The 25160-nt window shown below is 34.2% G+C and overlaps 1 protein-coding gene across 4 annotated transcripts in view; it reads right to left on the bottom strand.

Annotated features, from left to right (window-relative positions):
• LOC111159440 (BTB domain containing 10) overlaps positions 1–25160 on the bottom strand; it is a 74426-nt gene that overhangs the window by 12709 nt on the left and 36557 nt on the right. For all 4 annotated transcript variants that reach the window (XM_022521922.1, XM_022521920.1, XM_022521921.1 and 1 more), the window contains 4 exons: positions 8995–9191; positions 6413–6698; positions 3578–3680; positions 1985–2105 (listed from right to left, as the gene is read on the bottom strand). In XM_022521922.1, coding sequence (XP_022377630.1) covers positions 1985–2105; positions 3578–3680; positions 6413–6698; positions 8995–9148 — 664 coding nt within the window. In that variant the 5' untranslated portion in view covers positions 9149–9191. The remainder of the gene's footprint in view (positions 1–1984; positions 2106–3577; positions 3681–6412; positions 6699–8994; positions 9192–25160) is intronic.

Here is a 25160-nt window from a genome sequence, read left to right as displayed (position 1 = left end):
TTAAAAATATGTATTACAAGTATTCTGGAAATAGTTATAATTATTTAAAAGCCAAAATCTAGAAAAAACATTATACATATTTTAAATAAAGACTTTTACCTTTAATTCCATAACAAATAAATGAGACTTAACAGTGATGACAGAGTCTATGTCCAAAGGATTATAAAACCAAATCCACATATTTTTTATCTGATAGTCCCCAAAATTTAATATTTAATTTTAAGAATTAAAATTAAAATGGCTCTATGAATTAAAAAAAAAAAAACCACAAGACTTTAGATCTTGAGGATCTAAATTAGAATAATTAATGCTCATGGTTTAGTAAAAACATTTTTTAAGATGTGAAAAAACAAACTTTGTTCGAATTTACATATGTATGCTCTACCTATTTGACTTTAAACTTTTAAATATCATTTATAGAGAAATGGACTCAGAGGTGGACCAGCAATTTTATCCTACCTACTGATATTTTTATGAAGATTTTAAAGAATGTTTGGCAATAATAAAGCGGTACTTAGGGGAGGACTTAGTAAGACCACACAATTTCAATGAGTTCTTAAATAAGCATGAAGAGAACACCTATCTTTAAGTATACACTAGGTGCCTTAAAATATGAAATGATATTTTCCATTCACAGTGCACCTGGGTGGCTCAGCGGTTAAGTGTCTGCCTTCAACTCAGGTCATGATCCCAGAGTCCTGGGATAGAGCCCTACATCAGGCTCCCTGCTCAGCAGGAAGCCTGCTTCTCCCTCTCCCTTTGCTGCTCCTCCTGCTTGTGCTCTCTCTCTCAAATAAATAAAATCTTCTAAAAAATTATTTAACATTTTACATTCATAGTTTCTAACACACCAATCTTTGAGAAGGTATGGCAAGCTACCAGTGAGTTTAGGTTAATGAAGTAAAGATAACCATAAGTCTATAGCCTTATTAACATAAGGCTATAACCACATATAGGAAGCTTTTGAAATGACTTCCCACCATATATAGGATAAAATGTAAGAACATGAGTTTGGATCAAAGACCTTCTACAATGTGGCCCATTTATTCTCATCTCCTGCTGGTCCTGATATAAAGTCTCTGTCCCAACTAGGTTCTTTCCAAAATATGTTTTTTGCATCTTTAGTCCAAAAATCTCAGCTGTTAAACTACCTCCTTACTCTATTCTTTCTAATCATTTCAATTTATTCTTTACTACCTGCCTCCTCTGAACTCTTTCCCAATCCCTCTAGCACACAATGACCTCTCCTTCTGAACTTCTCCAACCACTCAGCATCTAAGTCAACATCTGAAAATTCTCTTATTCTGACTTTTCTGTGTATAATCACCTTTTTTCTTCCCCTCAGGAGGTATGGCAAATGGTGAGAGGGAGGAGTGCTGGGGTGGTGGTAAGGGGAAAACACTGATCAAAAACTTGGGATTTCCAAAGTTCTAGACTCTGCTCTGAGGCTGTTTGATGTTCTTAAGACAAAGTGACTTAACCCTTTGGATAAATGAGGGTTAGGTATTTAATCTAAGATCTTTAATGATAAATATTCTCTTTGAGAGTTATCTTCCACAGTGGCTTAGGATATTATCTTACGTGAAAGTACAAAAAATTATAAATTTTTGGTTGATGTGATCTCAGGAGTGAAGCCAAATACCATACTTGACCAAAGCCAGGGCTCCCAAGCTGGGAGATAAAGACTGGCAACAAATGACAGAGATGAGGTCAAGGAGGAAATCTAGGAGAGTCTATCAAAAATAAATATACATATATACATGCAAACATATACATATAAAATTTTTTTTTGAAGTTTTGGAAAATTGCACAATTGGTTATAAAAATCTCTGTAGACTTCCATAAAGCATCCTAATAGTATCACAGTGCTTTATAATCCAATTAAACAAATATCTGATGTTCACATGAACAGCACTCTTTCAGGCTTTTCATTCCAATATATTGTAACTCTACAAACCACTCACACACAAAACATCATACTTACTGAGATCTCTACATTTAATAGTACTATATTCAAAAGAAATACAAAGGTAGTCGCATGCTTCTCTCAGTTCAGGAATAGATATGCCATCAGGACAACGAATTATTCCTGTTTTGTAGTAATCCTTAAAAAAAAAAAAAAAAAAAGAAAAAAAAAAAAGTAAAGAATGCATAAAACATCTACAGCATAAGGTGGCCAAAACCTTACTATTAAGGTGAAGCTGCTAGCATTTTCAAAAACAGTGGAGCTCTGAGATTTCTGAACTGTGGAATTTTAAAGTTAGATGGGACCTCTGTTCACCTAACCACTTTTTCATTTTACCAATAAGAAAACGTTGGCCCAAATGGGTTTGTTGACTCACCTAGTCAAACAATTATTTAGTAGCAGAGGAAAGCCACGTCTCCTGATACTGATATGTTTCTTCTCTCTATTGTAGCATGCCAATTCATATGTATTTTCCACTCTACAAGTTATTTTTCTATATAACTACCATCAAATTTTAAAACTTTTTTTTTTAAAAATTAAGTTAAGTGATACATTTTAAGGTACCTTAACTATTACTTACAGAATTGAGCAAAATTTGTGGTTCTTAGTAAAGAACTTCAAAGTCATATTCCAGGTATTAATATATGTAAACAGAATGCACAATTACATATTCTTCTTCCAAATACTATTTTTTGATGTGTCCAAATTATGAACAATAAATAGTACTTATTTCCAAGATCTACTTTAAAAATTGTTAAGGGCTAGCCCCCAAATTACAGCTGAGTCATTAAGTATTTTTTTTTTTTTAATTCAGCAACTCCATCGGGGGTTAAATGAAGTAGGGCCAGCTAAAGCACTCCCCTCTCCCCCTCAAATTAAGATCTGCCTTAAGCTTCTTGAGGTTCAGAGCCACAATAACACAATAAAGTTGCTATACTAGTGCAAGCAAGATGTCTTTTGGTACTTGCCCAAGTACTAACAACCTAATCAAGATCAACTTCCATTCCTGTCTTTTACCCCATGATCCTCCCTGCCCATTTTCCCCAAAATTATCTGAGGAAACCATATTTTCAGACTGTGGCATAGTCACAGACTATAAATCAAAGCTTTATCACTGATTTGAAATTACAAGGAGGAACTCTGTAATACTAATTCAAATATTCCTGAAAATAAAAGGTTAAAACCTCAAAAAAAAGGTTTAAAACAAAAATGCTATTACATTTTAGATGACTTTTATATGTTAACTGTCCACATTGCCAGTTATAGGCAATAAAATATTAGAATTCAAGTCATCACATTTATCTCAGATAGCAAAAATGATCAACTTATTGTATTTAAGAGAATGAGGGAGGGAGGAATAACATGACTCCAGATGGATTACCACTAAACCCTTTGAAAGAACCACCTGTTTATACTTAAGAGATGTCACATCCCCCGACCTATATTTGTATCAAATTATCTTTATGTACTAAAATAAAAATGAATAAAATGGTATTTTTTAAAAAACAATATTCTGCATAGAGATATCCAAATAGAACTCTGCTTCTAATACAAATACCTACCAAAAGGGAGTTCTATGATTAAGTCAAGACATAAAAAATGAGCACTCACCAGAATAGCTCGAAACACTGTGGAGCCAATTCCTTCTGCCACTTCATACTCTCCCTTCTCATTGGGACGTGTAAAGTTATGTTCTCTGCCAGATCCAAACATCCTATGATATTAGTAAATAATGAGAAATATAACAATAGGATACTGCCTTCAAAGGGAAAATTTATTTCACATACAAAAGTAAAAAGGAATTACAATTTATTCATAAATTAGTTTAAAAATTCTTAGCAATTTATTCTGACAAAAGTAATAAATGAAGGATTATTAAAAATACTACCTTTCTGATGGGAGGGAATAGTAGTATAGATTCCCTATAAGCAAACAAAATCAGCTGATAAAACTCAGAAGCTAAAGAACTTTTCAGCCCCTTCTTCTCAGGGAGAGGAAAAAAAAATCAATCAATCAATCTAGGGGAAAAGGTGGTTTTTATACTAATCTTACCAGAAAGGGGGGGGAATGGAAAAGGGAAACCATGTTATCTGTACCTCTTCCTTAAAACTGCTGCCCTCACTGCAAAGTTAATGCTATAATGCAGCACATACAGTAAAGTAGGAAACAGGCAGGTTAGGTTGTTTCACTTTTCACGACTCTAACATAAATATAAGAAACATTACTCAAAATTCTTACACTTGTATCCCAGAACTGAAAAATTAGCAATCAAATGCTCGGGTAAAAAGGAATGAGGAAGCTAAGCAGTGAATCAAAAGTTTAAACAAATGAGTAAAATGCTCTTAATACTAATTTTTACATAAGAAAATAGAGATTTCTGGGGTGCCTGGGTGGCTCAGTGGGTTAAGCCTCTGCTTTCAGCTCAGATCATGATCTCAAGGGTCCTGGGATCGAGCCCCACATCTGGCTCTGTGCTCAGCGGGGAGCCTGCTTCCCCTTCTCTCTCTCTCTCTCTGCCTACCTCTCTGCCTACTTGTGATCTCTCTCTGTCAAATAAATAAATAAAATCTTAAAAAAAAAAGAAAATACAGATTTCTATTTTTTCAAGTAATGTTCTTGGCCCTTTCATAGTAACTATGAAATGTTTTTTGAAAAGAGCAAATGTGCAGAGTATGTTCTTCAAAATCAAAAGTTTAATGCATTATTCCCAAGAAAATTTTAAAACTGTGGTTAAAGGAAGTTGGACCTCCAAATTAAATGATACCATCATTCTTAAGTATTGGACTCAACAATTTCCCAATTTAAATGGTTTCTTCTGTTGCAACACAGAAATCTATAAAGAACAAAGCTTTTTTATTTCGAAGTTTCCAAAAGAATGCCAACTGCTTTTTACAGTACCCATGAATATTAATTTTCATCCCCAAAGATATGCTTTACTCAACTAGCATGAAAAAGATGACTTCACTGTTTAAAAAAAAAGGCAAGGACATTCTTTCAGGAATCAAATGTCATGCAACTTTCTCAAATACTTGAAATTTTTTTTTTTTTTAACAAAAGGAGAATGTTATGCTTCTCAGTTCAATATGGATACACACACAGAAATATTTTGGACTTTGTTTTGTTTTGCTTTTAAAGAAAAGGTAGCCTAACAAAGGAAACAAAATTTCAAATATCTACTTTTTAAGAGTGTTTCTTTAAAATTTGGGTAAAAATTAAAAGTATTAATAGTGTCAGGTGCCTGGGTGGCTCAGCTGGTTAAGCAACTGCCTTCAGCTCAGGTCATGATCCTGGAGTCCCAGGATCGAGTCCTGCATCAGGCTCCCTGCTCCGTGGGCAGTCTGCTTCTCCCTCTGACTCTCTCCCCTCTCATACTCTCTCTCTCTCATTCTTTCTCTCAAATAAATAAATAAAATCTTCAAAAAAAAAAAAAAGTATTAATAGTGTCGAGTCATCCTCCTGACACCTTCCCTCAATAATCTTCCTCTGTGCTACTAAAAATACATAAAAGCCATACTTGTTTTCTTTGCCTCAGATATGTAAAGTCTAACTGCCAATGTTAAAAAGAATATTCAATTATTCAAAATGTGCAATGTCATGTTAGCTTTTATTCTGTATTCAGAGGAGAAATCACATGTACACACACAAAGGCATCCTAAATAGTTACTCATATACAACCTAGGAAAAAAACACAAGTTTTTTACACCATATAAATTTCTATTTCATTTCTATGCTCCTTCACTTTATATTAGAACAGGAAAAGATACTAATTTTACAACGAAAAGATCCTTGAAAAAAAATGAAAAAAAAAAAAAAAGGTATTTGCTCATTTTGGACACAATGAAAAATCAAGTCTATATTGTCTCTATCATTCTTAAGACCACAGTTCCCACAACTACAAACTTCACATTGACCTTTACTCTAGACCCACACAGATTAGAATACAACTACAAGTATCTTTCCTTCATTCTAACTACTTGTTAATACCTTCCTTTTTTTTTTTTTTTAATCTGGCAATACATGCTGACTTTTCAGCTAACCAAACTGTTTTTTTTTCCTCTTTAAACAAAATGCTGATACCTGCTATATTTGGTGGTTGAATTTGGGATTCCCCCAAGTGAAAAAAGCATATATTACTGTTATACTCACCTTGTTAGATAGAATTTAAGGTTTTAACCTGTGGAGATTGTTTAGGACCCTGTCTTCATTGAATAATTTTTTTTTTTCTTGCTGATATAACAAAAATTGTTAGAAATAAAACCAAGTTCAAGATCTGGCTCTACCATTTTCTGGCTATACTAACTTGAGCAAGTTATATTTAACTTCCAAAGCTCAGTTCATCTATAGAACAGGAGGAATACTACATTCCAACAGGGAATTACTGTAAAACTTAAGTAAAATAATGTGAACGTGCTTTATAATAATACAAAGAACTGCAATAACACAAACCTGCCCAACATTGTATTTGGCTGTGCAGTAAAAATGGATGGGTCTACAACAAATCTAGTGTTATCCACTATTAGCGTTACTCGTTCCGATGTTCTCACATTCCGAGCTCCTTCTTTTGCATTTTCATATACAAACACCATCTCCCCAGATGTCTTACAGCTACCATCCGAACTTGACTGACTACTGTTTCTGCTGCTGTTCCCAGCACTGCTACTGGAACCATTTGGAGATGCCTTTTGAGGACGAGGACTACTTGGACGAGAAGAACTATGATCTTTTTCTCGTTCTGAAATAAAGATGTTAAAGTTATGCAAATTTTCCTTTAAAAAAAATTCAAGATCCACATTTATCTTTTAAAAATTCTGATGTAGAAAAGTTGTTTTAAATCACATTTCTGGGGGCCTAGGCAGCTCCGTTGGTTAAGTGTCTACCTTGGGCTCAGGTCATGATCTCAGGGTCCTGCCACATTGGACTCTGCTCAGCACAGAGTCTGCTTCTCCCTCTGCCCTCCACCCCGCACCGCCACTTGTGCATGCACGTACTCTCTCACTCTCTCTCTCTCTCAAAAAATAAAATAAAATCAATCAATCAAAGCATTTCTGCTTTTTGATTTCAAGTAACATTTTCACAGAACACCATAAATATTACTTCCCAGGAATAAAACCTAAAACATCAAAATGTTTTCTAAATTAATTTTTGTAGATTTTTAAAAAGATGTATAGCTGACTAATGCTCACTCAGACTAAGATCAAAATTAAGGTAAATTTCATGCTAGTATGCTATTTAAAAATACATGAAACCCAAGGAATAGAATAGTCTTACAGGTTTACAAGTCAAATAAGCACTGATAGGAAGTAAAAGATTAATGAAAATACCAACTTTAACTGTCCTAAATACTAAAAGTATTAGTACTACTCTGAGAACACTAAGTACAAACTTTGGACTCTCACTATATTAATTAGGCCATCCCCAAACTAGTAATTTATCTCACAAAAGCAAGGCCCCAAAGGAAGAAAAAAGGTCACTAAGGACACAAAAGTATTTATTCTTTCAAATGTCTTTTAATGTCTACCAACCAAATAAAATGGCTTCAATAGCTTATGATACATTGCTTTTTTTTTCAGTCTCACTTTTTGTTGGAATAAAAGCACTGCCACAAATTCTAAAGGATCATATAATTACTATCCATAATTTTAATTAGGTAGGAAATATTGTTAAAATTCAGAAGATTTTCTTCAGCTGTTCCAATATTCTATAAAGGGAAAATTAAAACTAAGATTCTGTGATAAGTTCCCTTTAGAGGATAGAACTACACTTTAAAGGTGACCTAAAAATGTACCTCCATCTCTTCAGATTCATCAGCTTCTGCCAAATTCCTCCATGACTCAGGCTACTCAGAACATTCTGTACAGCTTTACTGATGATATAATTAGGTTTGCTTTATCTCCAGAGATATTCTGACACCTCCATTTTATTGCCTGTTTCCAGAATGCTGGTAGCATCCCAAAACCAAAATTTGCTGAATTAATAAAAATCATTTATTATATCTTCCTATTCTCTTCCCAGGGATTGAATTTAGCATATTAATGAACTGTCAACTCCTATTTATACTTGCATGGATTTTTGGCTTATCAGTACTAGTTTGACTTTGAGGACCTACTTAGATACTGACAACCTCTCTGTATAATTAAGCCCTAAGATAAATGATTTTGATTTGTAACAATCAAAAACAATGTGAAGGTATTAGATTTGCCCCTTCTCCAAGGGAAAATGAAAATCAACAAGTTCACATTGCTAATGTACTTCTCAGTCACACAATTTATTTACCTGAAATATAATAATGTTCATTTACAGTATAGAGTAGGAAGGGAAAAAAAGACATGAGCTACTTGACAAGAAAAAAAACAAAACAAAACACCTCACACCTTCCTTTTCACCATCTATTTTTTAAGTTAAATTTAAAATACTGTCAAAACTTAAAATAAATTACTACATGGTTATTCTAGCTTTCACTTCCTTTTCTAGCATGATTAACCAAGAATTCCTATCAACAGTTTACTACAAATTTTTAAAAATAAACCACTTTTTATGTATCACATAAGATAAAAATCAATTTGAAAGACTTCCGGGCACCTGGGTGACTCAGTCGGTTAAATGTCTGCCTTAGGCTCAGGTCAGGATCCCTGGCTCCTGGGATCTAGCCCCAGGGCATTTGCTCAGTGGGGAGCCTGCTTCTCCCTCTCCCTCTGCCACTCCCTTCCTCCCCTTACTCCTGCATGCTCTCGCTCTGTCTCTCTCTCAAATATTTTTAAAAATTAAATTATCTCATATCACAGTTTTAAAGGCTTTTCAAATTTCTTTTTATGAAACTGTCCCAGACTCAAAAAAAAATCACTTTTAAGTTTCATTTAATAAGCTGATTTCTTATAGCAAGAATGAAGCTAAGCTAAAATAGCAACTGAATAGAACTAAGAAGTTAATTTTACTCTCAAGTACTAGGCAGAATTCACAGTCATTACTGTTTTAAAAAGGTAACTGCATGCTTTTAAAAACTGTCAGGAAGATGAGTTAATTTTACGTACCAACATGGTGTTGTCGTGTTGGAGAAGTAACATTTCTAATACAAGGAGTGAGTTGAGATTCTGTTCTTTCGTGAGATGAATCTCGTGATCTGTCACTTGATCTTCGTCTATCTCTTGATCGTTCATGTCCCCCGCTAGCACCATGTAGACTCATTTTGGTGTGGTCAACAACTCCTTTAGCAACACGTGAGGGAGTACTGGTAAGTCAAAAAAGAAAATTAACCATAAAAGTGGAACAGGAGATCACAAAGGCTTTTAAAGAAAAAAGCAATTAACATTAAACTACTACTATTTTGAAGTTTAAGAATCAAATGCTACTTTACAATTCTGAAACATAATTATCTTAAACGTGTAGGTTTTATAAATGCTGGAACAGAGTATATTTAAAGATCAAATAATCCAACTCAGTTTGTTTTTTTTTTTTAAGAATGAGAAAACTAAAGCCCAGAAATGTTAATTAACTTTTGAGTAAGAGGTAGTAGTAATAGTAGTAGTACTAGAGACCACCCAGATCTCCTAAATATTGCTCAAACATTTTGCTCTCTTTGATGGGGGCAGGGGGTGGCGAGGCATAAGCAGAGAGAACATCAGCTTTCAGAACTCTAAAAAAAATCAGCGATGGGGCAAAGTAACTGGTCTCCTTGCCAAATACAATAAGCCTACATGCTTACTTTAATCAACTCATCTTGATTTTGATTGAACTCCTTTCAACATTTTTGGCAAAAAAAAAGTTTTTTTTGAAAAGCATTTCTCTAAAAAGCTTAATTAACTGTGCTCTGTAAAGCTATAGAATTTAAAATTTTAAAGTATCTTACAGGTAAATTTGCTTGTGAGAAGTGAATACCTGAGAATGATGATTAACTAGTCTAGTTGATAGAATCAAGTCACAATTATTTATGAAGATATATGTACCACATGTACAATGCTATAGAGAAGTTCCCGGAAGGAACTTACGTGTACCCGTCTCAGTAACAGACGTGTATCAGTAATACATGAACACATAGAAATTTAAACAATTCAATAGTAATCCCAAATTTCAAATATAAAGCTGGTAAGTATATATCTCAAATATGTAACTAATAAGTGAGAAATAGATAATAAATGCTTTAATATCTCAGAGGAAGAAAACTTCACTGCAGACTTGAGTTAATCACTGATGAATCAGGTGCTGGCAACTAGGTAAGATTTTCATAAAGTACATTGCAGGTAAGAAAACTAACAAGAACAAAACTGAGAGAGCCAAACCTAATACATCTGGAAATTTACCATCTTATCATTATACCATGGTGCATGGTTTAAAAATTTAGTGTTTTTTTATAAGTAGAAACAGAAGAAACTTCACAGTTTTAGAGAAATACAGAAATATAACACAAATTGTACTTTAATACTTAGTTGCTCAACATGTTGAGTATTACTTAACATTATGGAACCTTAGTTTCCTCATCTGTAAAATACAGGTTCTATTTACTTTATTAAGGTTAATATGAGTATTAAACGAAGAAATAGAAGTACACTAACCAACAATGTACCTAGCACAACAGAATCGCCCAATACTAGTTTATTTAGTTATGACAGATGGAGATATTAAAGTTCAATCATAAGACTGCTCGGAGTCACACAGTATTTAGTGGATATGCTAATAATACTGTACCCTAAGCCTTTTGATTCATTCCAGTGTCCCCTCCATATTATTAACCCTGCACTCCATCATTGAAACCACACTCGTTAAAATTTAAATCTTCTTGATTCAATTTTAAATCCCATAGTGCTTTCCGGAACATCTCCTCTGTTGGCTTATTGCCTACAATTCTTTGTTATTTTAGTATTTTCTTTTATTAAGAAACTCAGTCATCACCTCATTATAACAGACTACAAAGATAAAAGATAAGGCTGGGAAAACTGGGCAGCTATATGTAGAAGAATGAAACTTGACCATTCTCTTACACAGTACACAAAGATAAACTCAAAATGGATAAAAGGCCTCAACATGAGACAGGAATCCATCAGAATCCTAGGAGAACATAGGCAGTAATCTCTTCGATATCAGCCACAGCAACTTCTTTCAAGATATGTCTCCAAAGGCAAAGGAAACAAAAGCCAAAATAAACTTTTGGGACTTCATCAAAATCAAAAGCTTCTGCACAGCAAAGGAAACAGTCAAGAAAACAAAGTGGCAACCCACGGGAGAAGATATTTGCAAATGACAGTACAGACAAAAGATTGATATCCAGGATCTATAAAGAACTCCTCAAACTCAACACACACAAAACAGATAATCATATCAAAAAATGGGCAGAAGATATGAGCAGACACTTCTCCAATGAAGACATACAAATGGCTATCAGACACATGAAAAAATGTTCATCATCACTAGCCATCAGGGAGCTTCAAATTAAACCACATTAAGATATCACCTTACACCAGTTAGAATGGCCAAAATTAGCAAGACAGGAAACAACATGCGTTGGAGGGGATGTGGAGAAAGGGGAACCCTCTTACACTGTTGGTGGGAATGCAAGTTGGTGCAGCCTCTTTGGAGAACAGTGTGGAGATTCCTCAAGAAATTAAAAATAGAACTTCCCTATGACCCTGCAATTGCACTACTGGGTATTTACCCCAAAGATACAGATGTAGTGAAAAGAAGGGCCATCTGTACCCCAATGTTTATAGCAGCAATGGCCACGGTCGCCAAACTGTGGAAAGAACCAAGATGCCCTTTAACGGACGAATGGATAAGGAAGATGTGGTCCATATACACTATGGAGTATTATGCCTCCATCAGAAAGGATGAATACCCAACTTTTGTAGCAACATGGACGGGACTGGAAGAGATTATGCTGAGTGAAATAAGCAGAGAGTCAATTATCATATGGTTTCACTTATTTGTGGAGCATAACAAATAGCATGGAGGACATGGGGAGTTAGGAGAAGTGAGTTGGGGGAAATTGGAAGGGGAGGTGAACAATGAGAGACTATGGACTCTGAAAAACAATCTGAAGGGTTTGAAGAGGTGGGGGGGTGGGAGGTTGGGGGAACCAGGTAGTGGGTATTAGAGAGGGCACAGATTGCATGGAGCACTAGGTGTGGTACAAAAACAATGAATACTGTTATGCTGAAAATAAATTTTTAAAAAATGATTAAAAAAAAAAAACATACTGAGCTGACCAATCTTGCTATCCTGCACTATCCTGTAAGGGGAATAGCAGATTGTTTGCTAGATACTAAGACTAAATCTGTTTTACCTTAGGCCATGAAAGAGAGAAAGACATTACTTAAAGATATATGTTAGAATTATTGAGATTATCACCTGAATTCATTTTTTTGTCAGTCACATCATTTCATTATTAATAAAGAAAATGGTGAAACTTTTCTGGATTAAAAAAAAAAAAAAAATTTTTTGGGTTAAAAAAAAAAAAAAAAGATAAGGCTAACTTTGTATTTATCCTAAGAGTTACTTCTAGGGAAATAAAGGCAACCTATCAACCTTTATCAGTTACTTGTCTTTCATAAAGCCACAGAACAAAAAAAATTCTACTCCCACCTTTCTAGTGAAAAAGATCAAAACAGGACTGCATCCTTGGAATATAATAGTTTTCTTCTTATAGAAAAGATCCTACTGCATTTATGTTAAAAACCTCAGAGTAGAAACAATGGAATTTCTGGTTTGTCTTAAAGTAGGAAAAAGAGGGGCGCCTGGGTGGCTCAGTGGGTTAAAGCCTCTGCCTTCAGCTCTGGTCATGGTCCCAGGGTCCTGGGATCGAGCCCCATATTGGGCTCTCTGCTCAGCAGGGAGCCTGTTTCCTCCTGCCTCTGCCTGCCTCTCTGCCTACTTGTGGTCTCTGTCTGTCAAATAAATAAATAAAATCTTTAAAAAAAATAATAAAGTAGGAAAAAGAAAGCAATCTACACAAATAGAAAAAGGATTATATATTGAAGAAAACAACTCCTCAAATTATCTTAGATGTTAAGTTTTAAATGTGCTTAAATATGAATCTAATTGTTAATCTAATGGACAAGGTATAAACACAACTACAACTAAGGCCAAATGCAGGACAAATGCTCAGTTTGAGTGAGGGCCAAGGAGACTGATTAATTGAAAAAGTGTTTCTATCGGACACTTCTATAACTGAAACATTAACTGCTACTAAGCATTTATTCTGCTAAAATATTGGCTTTAACCTCTAAACTGTTTAGATTTTAAATAAATGCAAAAGGTATCATACTTCCATTCTTTCTTTTCATTCCCAAATGGAATGTACTCTGAATCAGACCTTCAAAATCAGATGTCATGGAAGACTAATTATGTCCTACTTGATTTAATAATTTTAGATCAGAAAAGCACTCTAAGGGCAAAAATAATTAGTATGTGTAAAAGAAAATGAGGACAAGCAAGTTCAGAGGGGATAAGTCTGCTTCAAGTTGCATTTAAAAGAGTCAGAGATCTGTGAACTCAGGAAAGGTAAGGAGATGAAGATTACATCAGCTCCAACATCTACTTCTAGTCAGGACAGAATAACAAGGATTGAATTTACTTTCCTATCTGGGGGGAAAAAATAGACAAAATATATAAAACAATGGTTTGTAAGACACAGTTCATCAGCAAAGAAAGTGATCCCTGAAAGATGAAAAACAAATGAGATAAGCCCAACAACTGCTCCAAATTATTTTTTTCCAAATTACTATTTTTTATTAATTATTTTTATTAACATATATTATGTGCCCCAGGAGTATAGGTCTGTGAATCGTCAGGCTTACACACTTCACAGTACTCACCATATCATAAACCCTCCCCAATGTCCATAACCCAACCACCCTCTCCATGCTCCTCCCCTCCCCACAGCAACCCTCAATTTGTTTTGTGAGATTAAGAGTCTCTTTCCAAATTACTATCTTAAGAGATCTTCCAGAGTAAATAGGGAGGTGAAACCCAGGTGGAACCTGTAGACGCAGGTAAGGATACGGAGTGGAGAGCTTGGGAATAGTAGGTGCCAAGAGTTCTCAGGAAAGAGTACCAGAGAGGGGGGAGCAAGCAGCACAGAGAAAACTTCAGAGATCTGCAGTCTTCTTGAAATACTGAGCTGAGTACCAACCAGCGAATACATCTGAGGAAACGACATAAGGCTGGGGAAAGAACCAACTCAAAGGACAAGAAGACACAGTGACCAGGACTCATATAGGACCTACTTCCCCCAGGCAGGCTGGAAAACCTCGTAATTCATAGGGCACTAGAGAAAGAATCTAAAGGGTCTTAACTCTGAAATGGGAATTAGACCTAGACTAGTCACCGTGCTAGTCATATCTAACAAATCTTAACAGGAAGACCTGAAAAGAATCAAACTGTTTCCAAGGAACTAAACTGAATTGTAAAACAAAGCTCAAGAATATTTACAGAAAAAAAAAATACCCAGCATCCAAACAAGGTAAAATTCACAATGTATGACATTCAATAAAAAATTACCAGGCACGCAAATAAGTAGGAAAACATAACCTGTAAGAGATTTTAAAAACTCAATCAGTATCAGCTTGGAACTGACATGTCTCAGAATTAGAAACAATGACATTAGAAGTCATTATAATCATATTCCTCCAAAAGGTTATGTAGAAATACAGAAGAAAAAAAAGATGCAGATCAAACTCCCAGAGATAAGAATGATATCTTAGATGAAAAATAGACTGGATGGAATTAAAGGAAAATTACACATTGTAGAAGAAAAGTTTTGTGAATTTGAAGACACAGCAAGAGGAAATATCAAAAATAAATACAGTATTCATTATAAAAAAAAATAATTGGAGTAAGAGTGAGCGGCAGGTCAATTTCAAATGCCCTAATACAAGTATAATGGAGTCCATAAAGGAAGAAAGGTAAAGAAAAGAAAAAGTATTTGAATCATGTCTTGAAATGTAATAAATATTACAGGTAACACACACAACAAATCCCACATATTAAGAAAAAACAAAACAAAACAAAAAAAACCCTGTGAACCTATGTTTGTTTTATCTAGCTGAAACATCCTTCAAAAATAAAGAGAGAAATGCATTTTCAGACACACACACAAAAAGATGAATGAATGAATTAATCATGAGCAGACCGGCACTTTAAGAAGAGTTATAGGAAGCCCTTTAGTCAGAAGAAAAAGTAATGCCAGACGAAAATATGAATCTACACAAAGGGATGAAGAACACTGGAAATAGTAACTACATGGGAAGATTGTTTTTTATATTGTTTAAATCTCTTCAAAAGATTCAAACAAATCTCCTTAAAAGATTTAAATAATAACAATACAGTATGGGGCTTATAACATATACATATAACTATAATAGCAAGTTTGGGAGGAGAGACATAAAAATACACTATTGTGGCTCTTAAACCATTTCTTGTGTCAAGTAGTATTGCTTGAAGGTAGACTGATAAATTAAAGATGTGTATTATAAGCCCTCAAACAACCACTAAAGTAAGGAAACGAAGAATTACAGGTAATAAGCCAACACAGAAGAGAAAATGAAATAATAAAAAAAAGATGCAATTAATCCAAGAGGGCAAAGGAAAAAGGGAGAGGATGGGGAAACAAGAACAAATGGGACAAATAGAAAATAAAAAGCAAGATGATAGACTTAACCATAGCTATAATCACATTAAATGTAAGTGGCCTAACCCATAAAAGTTAGAGATTATCAGACTAGATATAAAAGTCAGAGCCAATTACATATGTTGCCTACCTGAAACACACTTCAAATATAAAAGTACAAAGAGATTCACTATAAAAGGATAATGAAAGATCAACTATGCTGACACTAGTCAAGAGAAAGCAGAAGTAATATTAATATCAAAGTAGACTATAGAGCAAATAATATTACCAAGGCATTTCAAAAAGAAAAAAGGGATATATTCATTAAAACCATGTCCCAAAAGTTCTTCTGCTTCATAACACAGCTTCAAGATACATGAAGCAAAATCTGATAAAACTGTAAGAACTCCATAATTATATTAAGAGATTTCAATGCTCCCTTGTAATACTTAATAGAGCAAATAGAAAATCAGGAAAGATGAATAAAATTTGAACAACACTATCAATGACCTGACATTTATAGAACATTTAAGCCAGTAAGAGCAAACAACTCATTTGTTTCACATCCACACAAAACATTTACCAAGACAGATGATATTCTGAGCAACAAAACAAGTCTCCATAAATTGAAAAGAATTCAAACATATAAAATTTGTCCTCTGATTACAATGGAATTAGATTAAGCTTCAGTAACAGAAACATATATGTACATTTCCCAAATATTTGGAAATTGAGTAACACCTTTTAAATAATTCATGGAGCAAAGAAGAAAGCAAAAGGGAGAATGCAAAATTTTCAAGTTAAAAAAAAACAAATGTAATCAAAATGTATAGAATGGCATGACATTATAGCAGCAGTTAGGGAGCAAATTATAGCATTAAATACCTATATTAGAAAAAAAGAAAGTTCTAAAAAATAAATAACTTGTTTCCACCTTAAAAAACTAAGCAAAGACTAAATTAAACCCAAAGTGGAAAAAGTAAGCGTACACTAATTAACACTTCTATAAGCAGCACACAGGGTGTGCATCTTCTTTCCTCCCATTCAGAACTATTTATGCTGAAATATTTTTATACTTGTTAGTTGTTAAGTTAAATATTTTAAAAGTCATAATTATGTAATTATGAGGGTTGGACTCATCCTGTAGGTTTATAAGCCATTTATAGTTATTCTTACCTATTTTTTTATGTTGGGTTTGTGGCATTTTATTAGTTTGTATGTTCTCTATATACTAAAATAATTAAATGTTTGCCTGCCATGTAGATTTTTTTAAAAAGTAGAAAAAGTAGTAAGAAAGATCAGAGTGGAAATCCAAATAATAGAAAACAGAAAAAAAAAACAGGGAAAAAAACCAATGAAACAAAACCTAGTTCCTTTGAAAAACCCAATTAAGGGGCGCCTGAGTGGCTCAGTGGGTCATGATCCCAGGGTCCTGGGATCAAGCCCCGCATTGGGCTCTCTGCTTGGTAGGGAGCCTGCTTCCTCCTCTCTCTCTTCCTGCCTCTCTGCCTACTTGTGATCTCTACCTGTCAAATAAATAAATAGAATCTTAAAAAAAAAAAACCCAATTAAATTTATAAACCTCTAGCCACTGGAGATAAAAAATTGAGAAGATACAAATCCCAATATTAGAAATGAGAAAGCTGACATCACTACAAAGGTCACCCATATTAAAAGAGTAATAGAAGAGTACTATAAACAACTTTACACAAATAAGTTCATCAACTTAGAAAAACTGGACAAATTCTAAGGTACCAAACCTCACTCAATAAGAAACAGATAAGGTGAACAGCTCCATTTTTTAAAAAGATTTTATTTATTTGAGAGAGAGAGAGAGAAACAGAACACATGCAGGGGGAGGAGCAGAGGGAGAGGGAAAGGGACAAGCAGACTCCTTGCTGAGATCGGAGTCTGACTTGAGGCTCCATCTCAGGACCCTGAGATCATGACCTGAGCTGAAATCAGATGCTTAACTGACTGAGCTACCCTGGTGCCCCTGAATAGCTCTATTTCTATTAAAGAAATTGAATCTGCAATTCAGAACTTTTCCTCTAAGAAAACTCCAGGCTTGGACGACTTCACTGATGAACTCTACCAAGCACTTAAGAGGGCTATAATATCAATTCTACATAAACTCCTTCAGAAAATTGAAGATAACATATTTCCTAACTCATTATATGAGGCCAGCATTACTCAAGTACCAAAACCAAGACTTTATAAAATAACTACAGACATGCCTCAGAATATGCATATTTAAACAAAGATTTACTCAAACAGAGCAGCAGATAAAAATGTCAGTCCATTATGTTCTAATGAGATTTATCTTAAAAATGCAAGATTGGGAAAAAAAATGCAAGATTGGTTGAATACTCAAAAATCAATTGCATTATGTTAATTATACTTCAATAAAAATGTCTTAATATAATTCACCAAACTAATGAAAAAAGCTGTATCTTAGTATACATTTTGGCAAAAAGGAAATCCATTCCTGATTTAAAAAACAAAGCAGGAATACAATAGAATTTCACCAACTGGATAAAAGATATCTATGGAAAAACCTACAGCCAGCATCAGACTTAGTGGATAAAGACCAAACACTCTCCACCTAAGATCAAGAACAATACAAGGATGTCTACTCTCACCACTTTCAATCATCAATGTACTAAAGAGTCTATCTAGAACAGTATGTCAAGAAAAAGGTCTAGAAGGCACTCAAATTGGAAAAGAAGTAAAACCATCCTTATCTGCAGACAATGCAATCATCGATTGTAGACTCTAGTACAAAGTTACTAGAACTAATGAGTTTAACAAGGTAACAGGATGCAAGATCAATATTCAAAGTCAGCTGTATTTCCATATACACTTGATCCTTGCAACAATGCAAGAGTTGGGAAACCAACCCCTCCAGTCAAAAATCTGCACATAACTTTTGACTCCCCCAAAACTTAACTATTAATAGCCTCCTGTTCACCAGAAGCCTTACCTATAAACAGTTAATACATATTTCGTATATGTATTATACTATACACTGACAATAAAGTAAGCTAGAGAAAAGAAAATGTTAAGAAAATCATAAAGAACAGAAAATACATTTACAGTACTATATGCATATTTATTGAAAAAAATCTGCATGTAAGTAGTCTGTGCAGGTTAGATCCGTGTTGTTTAAGGGTCAAGTATACTAGCAACAACAATAACAACAACAAATCAGAAATTAAAATGTAAAACAACACCATTTATAGTAGCATCAAAAAACTGAAATATGTAAGGATAAATCTGACAAAAAATGGAGATCTATATGCTAAAAGTATAAAACACTGCTGAGAGTAACTTAAAAAGACCTAAATAAATGGAAAAATTCACCAAGTTCACACATGGCAAATGACTCAGTATGATTAAAAAAGCAATTCTCCCCAAGTTGATCTATAGATACAATATAACTCCAGGGGTGCTTGGGTTGCTAGTTAAGTGTCTGACTTCAGCTTAGGTCATGATCTCGGGGTTCTGGGGTCACCCTGCCTGGGGTTCCATGATCAGTACTGAGTCTGCTTGTCCTTCTTTCCCTCCTCCTGCCTGTGCTTGTTCTCTGGCTCTCTCATAAACAAATAAAATCTTAAAAAACACCCAATATAACTCCAAAATTTTTAACAGGTTTCTTAGACAAAAGTAACAAACTGATTCCAAAATTCATACAAAAGTGCAAAGGATCTAGAAGAGCCTAAATAACTTCTTAAAAAGAACAGATATGGAACACTAATCTAATTTCAAAGCTTATTATAAAGATACAGGAATGAACACAGTGTGTTACTGGTATAATGACAAATAGATTAATGAATCAGAAAAGGGCCCACACACACATATACAGACAACTCATTTTCAACAAGGATTCAAAGTCAATTCAAGAGTCTTTTCATCAAATAGTGCTGAAACAAATGAATATAGAATGTATACTCTGCCTCCAGCACCTTGGGGAGGGGAGAGTTGCAGGTGACTGAAGGAGAGTTTGTGTCATATACAAAAGTGAAGTCAAAATGAATCACAACCCTAAATCTAAAACTTAAAATTATAAAAGCTTAAGGAGAAAAAAAGCAGAATTCATTAAAAAATAAATTAACACGGGGTCCCTGGGTGGCTCAGTCGGTTAAGCATCCAACTTGATTTTGTCTCAAGTCATGATCTCAGGGTTGTGAGATTGAGCCTCACATTGGGCTCCACGCCAGGTGTGGAGCCTGCTTAAGATACTCTCTCTCTCTCACTCTCATCCACCCTCCTTCCCTCCCTCCCTCTCCTCTCTAAAACTAAGTAAATAAGTAAATAAATAAACTGATGAACTGGGGCTAGATCAAAATTAAAAACTTTTCAGGGTGCCTGGGTGGCTCAGTTGGTCCAGCACCTGCCTTCGGCTCAGGTCATGATCCCAGGGTCCTGGGATCAAGTCTCACATAGGGCTCCCTACTCAGCAGGGTGTGTGCTTCTCCCTCTCCCTCTGCCTGCTGCTCTCCCTGCTTGTGTTTGCACATGCGCACTCTGTCAAATAAATTTTTAAAAATCTTTAAAAAAATTAAAAACTTTTGCTCTTCAAAAGACACTGTTAGGAGAATGAAATCACGTATCTGAAAAAGAATATGTATCTAGGCTATAAAGAACTCTCAAAGCACAAAAAAATTTGAGATATAAGGATGAAAAATATAAGTACATGAAAAGCTGCTGAACATCATCACTCATTAAGGAAATGAAAATCAACACCACAATGTAACACCATTTCACATCTATATGAATGGCTAAATAAAAAGAATGGCCATATCAAGGGTTGATGAATATGTGTATGAAATGAAACTGTCACATACCCCTGATGGTAATGTAAAATGGTCCAACCACTTTAAAAACTGTATTGGAAAACAGTTTGAAAGTTTCTTAGAAATTTACATATTTACTATGCATATGACCCAGGCATTCCACCTATTCACCCAAAAGAAATAAAAGCATAGGTCTGTAAAAAGATACAAACATTGTTAGTTGCTTCATTTGTAACAGTTCCAAACTAGAGACAGCCTAAATGTCTGTGAACAGGTAACTGGATAAATAATTTGTGATGTGTATATACAATGGAATACTACTCAACAAAAAAAGAGAAACGAACTATTAATACAAATTACAACATGGATCAAGTTCAAAATTATGCTGAGTGAAAGAAGCTAGATCCCTATACCACCCAAAAAAGGACACAGTAATATCAAGTTCTGGGAAACACAAACTAATGTACAGTGTCAGAAAATATACTGGTGCTATATATATGGGCATGGAATATGGGGGCTGAAAGAGGTAGAAGGAAAAAGTTATAAAGGACCCCAAGCAGAATTCTTTGAAAAGGTGACAACTAGAAGAAAATTATGAGAAGAAAAAATTTCACAGGTAAAAATAAACATATAATAAAGATATTAGACTAATCACTTATAAAGTCAGTATGGAGGTGGAAACACAAAAGTAGTAAAATCAGTTATATACACAAATACCATCAAGGAATACAGAAAAAGATGTAAATATGTCATCACATACCTAAAATGTGGAGGGAGGAGTAAAAGTTTAGTGCTTTTAGAATGTGTTCGAACTTAAAGTGACATCAACCTAATATAAACTGCTATACACGTAAGATGTTATAAACCTAATGGTAACAAACCAAAAACTATACTAGATGCACAAAAAATAAAGAGAAAGGAATCTAACCATAACACTAAAGAAAACAAATTATGAAGGAAGAGAACAAAAGAAAGGAACAGAGAAGAACTACAAAAACAACCAGAAAACAACAAAATGGCAATAAGTACATACCTATCAATAATTACTTTAAATATAAATGGACTAGCCGTTCCAATCCAATGAGTGAAAGGATTAAAAAAAAAAAAAAACAAGACCCATTATATGCTGCCTACAAGAGACTCACTTCAAAACTAAACACATGTACAGATTAAAAGTGAAGGGCTGAAAAAACATACCATGCAAATGGAAGTAGAAAAAAAAAAAAAAGCAAGGGGGGAAAAATTAAAACAAAAAAAAAAGACTTTAAAAAAGACTGTAGCAAAAAAAAAAAATAAATAAAAATAAAAAATAAACAGACTATAGCAACAGAAAAAGAAGGACACTACAAAATAATAAAGAGATCGATACAATAGGAGGGTATAACAATTGTAAATACCTATACACCTAACAAAGGACCACCTAAATGCATAAAGCAATTATTAACAGATATAAAGGGAGAAACTGAAAGTAACACAATAGTAGGGGACTTTAATACTGCACTTACATCAATAATAGATCATCCAGACAGAAAATCAACAAGGAAACACTGACTTAATGACATAATTAGACCAGATGGACATAGGTATATACAGAACAGTCTATCCAAAAACAGCAACATACACATTCTTTTCAAGTACAAATGGAACATTCTGTAAGACAGATCATGTTGGTCCACAAAACAAGTCACAATAAACTTAAGAAGACTGAAATCATACCAAGCATCTTTTCTGACCACAATGGTATGAAACTAGAAATCAATAATAAGAATCTGGAAAGAACACAAATACGTGGAGGCTAAACAACATGCTACTAAACAATGAATGGGTCAACCAAAAAAACAAAGAAGAAATTAAAAAAAAACATGAAGACAAATGGACATGAAAACACAATGGCCCCCAATCTTTGGGACACAGGAAAAGCAGTTCTGAGGGAGAACTTTATATTAACAAAGGCCTACTTGAACAAGAATACTCTCAAATAAACAACTCAACCTTACATCTAAAAGAGCTAAAACAAGAACAACCAAAGCCCCAAGCTGGCAGAGGAAGGAAATGATAAAGATTAGAACAGAAATAAATAAAATGGAGGATTAAAAAACAATAGGAAAGATCGATGAAATCAGGAGCTGATTCCTTGAAAAGATGATAAACATTGATAATAAGTCCTCAGCCAGACTCATCAAGAAAAGAGAAAAACTGAAATAAAATCAGAAATGAAGGAAAAATGACAACCAACACCACAGAAATATAAAGAATTATAAAAGAATATTATGAAAAACTGTATGCCAACAAATTGGACAACCTAAGAGATATGGATAAATTCCTAGAAACATATTATCTTCCAAGACCAGGATAAAACAGAAAACTTAAGCAGATCAATTACTAGTAATGAAACTGAATCAGTAATCAAAAAACCTCCAAAAAACAACAATCCAAGACCAGATGGTGAATTCTACCAAACACAAAGAGCTAACACATATTCTTCTGTGTTAGAAGTACAAGAGAAAGTAGAAGAGAAAAACTGCCACATTCATTCTACAAGACCAGCATTATTACCCTGATACCCAAACCAGGGAAAAACACTGCAGAAAAAGAAAATTACAGGCCAAGATCTCTGATAAAAACAGATGCAAAAATCTTCAACATATTAACAAACTGAATTCAACAAAACATTAAAAAAGTAATTCTCCACAATCCAGTAAAGTTTATTCCAAGGATGGAAGGGTGGTTCAATATTCGCAAATCAATCAATGTGATACATTTTTTTAAAAAAAGGATAAAAAACATATGATCATCTCAAAAATAAGACATTTGACAAAATATAACATCCATTCAGGATACAAAGTCTCAACAAACCAGGTTTAGAGAGAACAAACTTTAACATAATAAAGACCATACATGAAAAACAGTGATTTAAAAACTGAGAGCCTGTCCTCTAAAATCAGGAACAAGGATATCCATTCTCACCACTTTTATTCAACATAGCACTGGAAATCCTAGCTGCAAGAGTCAGACAAGAAAAAGATACAAAAGGCATCCAAATTGGTAAAGAAGTAGAACTCATTATTTGTAGATGATATGATACTATATATAGAAAACCCCAAAAATTCCACCAAAAAACTATTAGAACTGATAAATGAATTCAGTAAAGTCGCAAGATACAAAACCAATATACAGAAATCTGTTCCATTTCTATACACTAACACAAAAAAGTAGCAAAAAGAGAATTTAAGAAAACAATCCCATTTACAACTGCACCAAAAAGAATAAAATGCCTAGGAATGAACTTAACCAAGGAGGTGAAAAATTTGTACTCTGAGAACTATAAAACACTGATGAGAGAAATTTAAAGCAACACAAACAAATAGAAAGATATTCTGTCTTCATGGATTGGAAGAATCAGTATCATTAAAATGTCCATACTACCAAAAACAATCTACGAATTCAATGTAATTCCTATCAAAATATCAACACCATTTTTCATAGAACTGGAACAAATAATACTAAAGTTTGTATGGAACCATAAAAGATCCTGAATAGCAAGTAATCTTGAAAAAGAGTAACAGAGCTAGAGGTATCACAATCCCAGATTTCAAGATATACTACAAAGCTATAGTAATCAAAACCATATGTTACTGGCACAAAGACAGACACACAGACCAAAGGAACAGAACTGAGAGTCCAGAAATAAATTCATGCTTCTGTGGTCAATTAATCTGCAACAAAGAATATACAATGGGGCAAAGACAGTCTCTTCAATAAATGGTGCTAGGAAAACTGGACACCTACATGCAGGAGAATAAAACTGAACCATTTTCTTATAGCATACACAAAAATAAACTCAAAATGGACCTAAATGTGAGATGGATTAGAACTCCTAAAAGAAAGCATAGGCCGTAATCTCTTGGACATTGACCTTAGCAACAGATTTATGGATATGTGTCCTCAGGCAAAGGGAAACAAAAGCAGAATTAAACTATTGAAATTATACCAAAATAAAAAGCTTTTGTACATTAAAGGAAACCATCAATAAAACAATAGGCAATCTACTGAATGGGAGAAAAAATTTGCAAATGATGTATCTGATAAGGTGTTAAAATGCAAAATATATGAAGACAACTCAATACCAAAAAGCCCCAAATAATCTGATTAAAAAATAGGCAGAGAGGGCACCTGGGTGGCTCAGTGGGTTAAGCCTCTGCTTTCAGCTCAGGTCATGATCTCAGGGTCCTGGGATCAAGTCCCACATCGGGATCTCTGCTCAGCGGGGAGACTGCTTCCCCGCTCTCTCTGCCTGCCTCTCTGCCTACTTGTGATCTCTATCAAATAAATAAATAAAATATTTTTTAAAAAAATAGGCAGAGGACCTGAACAGACATTTTTCCAGAGGAAACTACAGATGGTCAACAGACACATGAAAAGATGCTCAAATCACTAATCATCAGGGAAATGCAAATCGAAACCTTACACCAGTGAGAATGGCTAAAATCAAAAAGAAATAACAAGCGTTGGTGAAAATGTGGAGAAAAAGGAACCCTCCTGCACAGGTGATGGGAATGTAAATTGGTGCAACCACTGTGGAAAACAGTGATGGAAGTTCCTCAAAAAATTAAAAATACAAATACCAAATGATCCAGTAATCTCACTACTCATATTAACCCAACAAAAACAAAAACACTAATTCAAAAAGAATCACGCCTATGTTTATTGCAGCATTATTTACAATAGCCAAGATATGGAAGCACCCCACGTATCCACTGATAGATGACTGGATAAAGAAAATGTACTATACATACTATAATAG

The sequence above is a fragment of the Enhydra lutris genome, unplaced genomic scaffold (assembly GCF_002288905.1).
Source record: "Enhydra lutris kenyoni isolate GAN:26980312 unplaced genomic scaffold, ASM228890v2 scaffoldscaffold68, whole genome shotgun sequence".
Classification (NCBI taxonomy): domain Eukaryota; kingdom Metazoa; phylum Chordata; class Mammalia; order Carnivora; family Mustelidae; genus Enhydra; species Enhydra lutris.
Note: the sequence above shows the minus strand (reverse complement) of the source record. Positions and strands in the feature narration are given on the sequence as shown.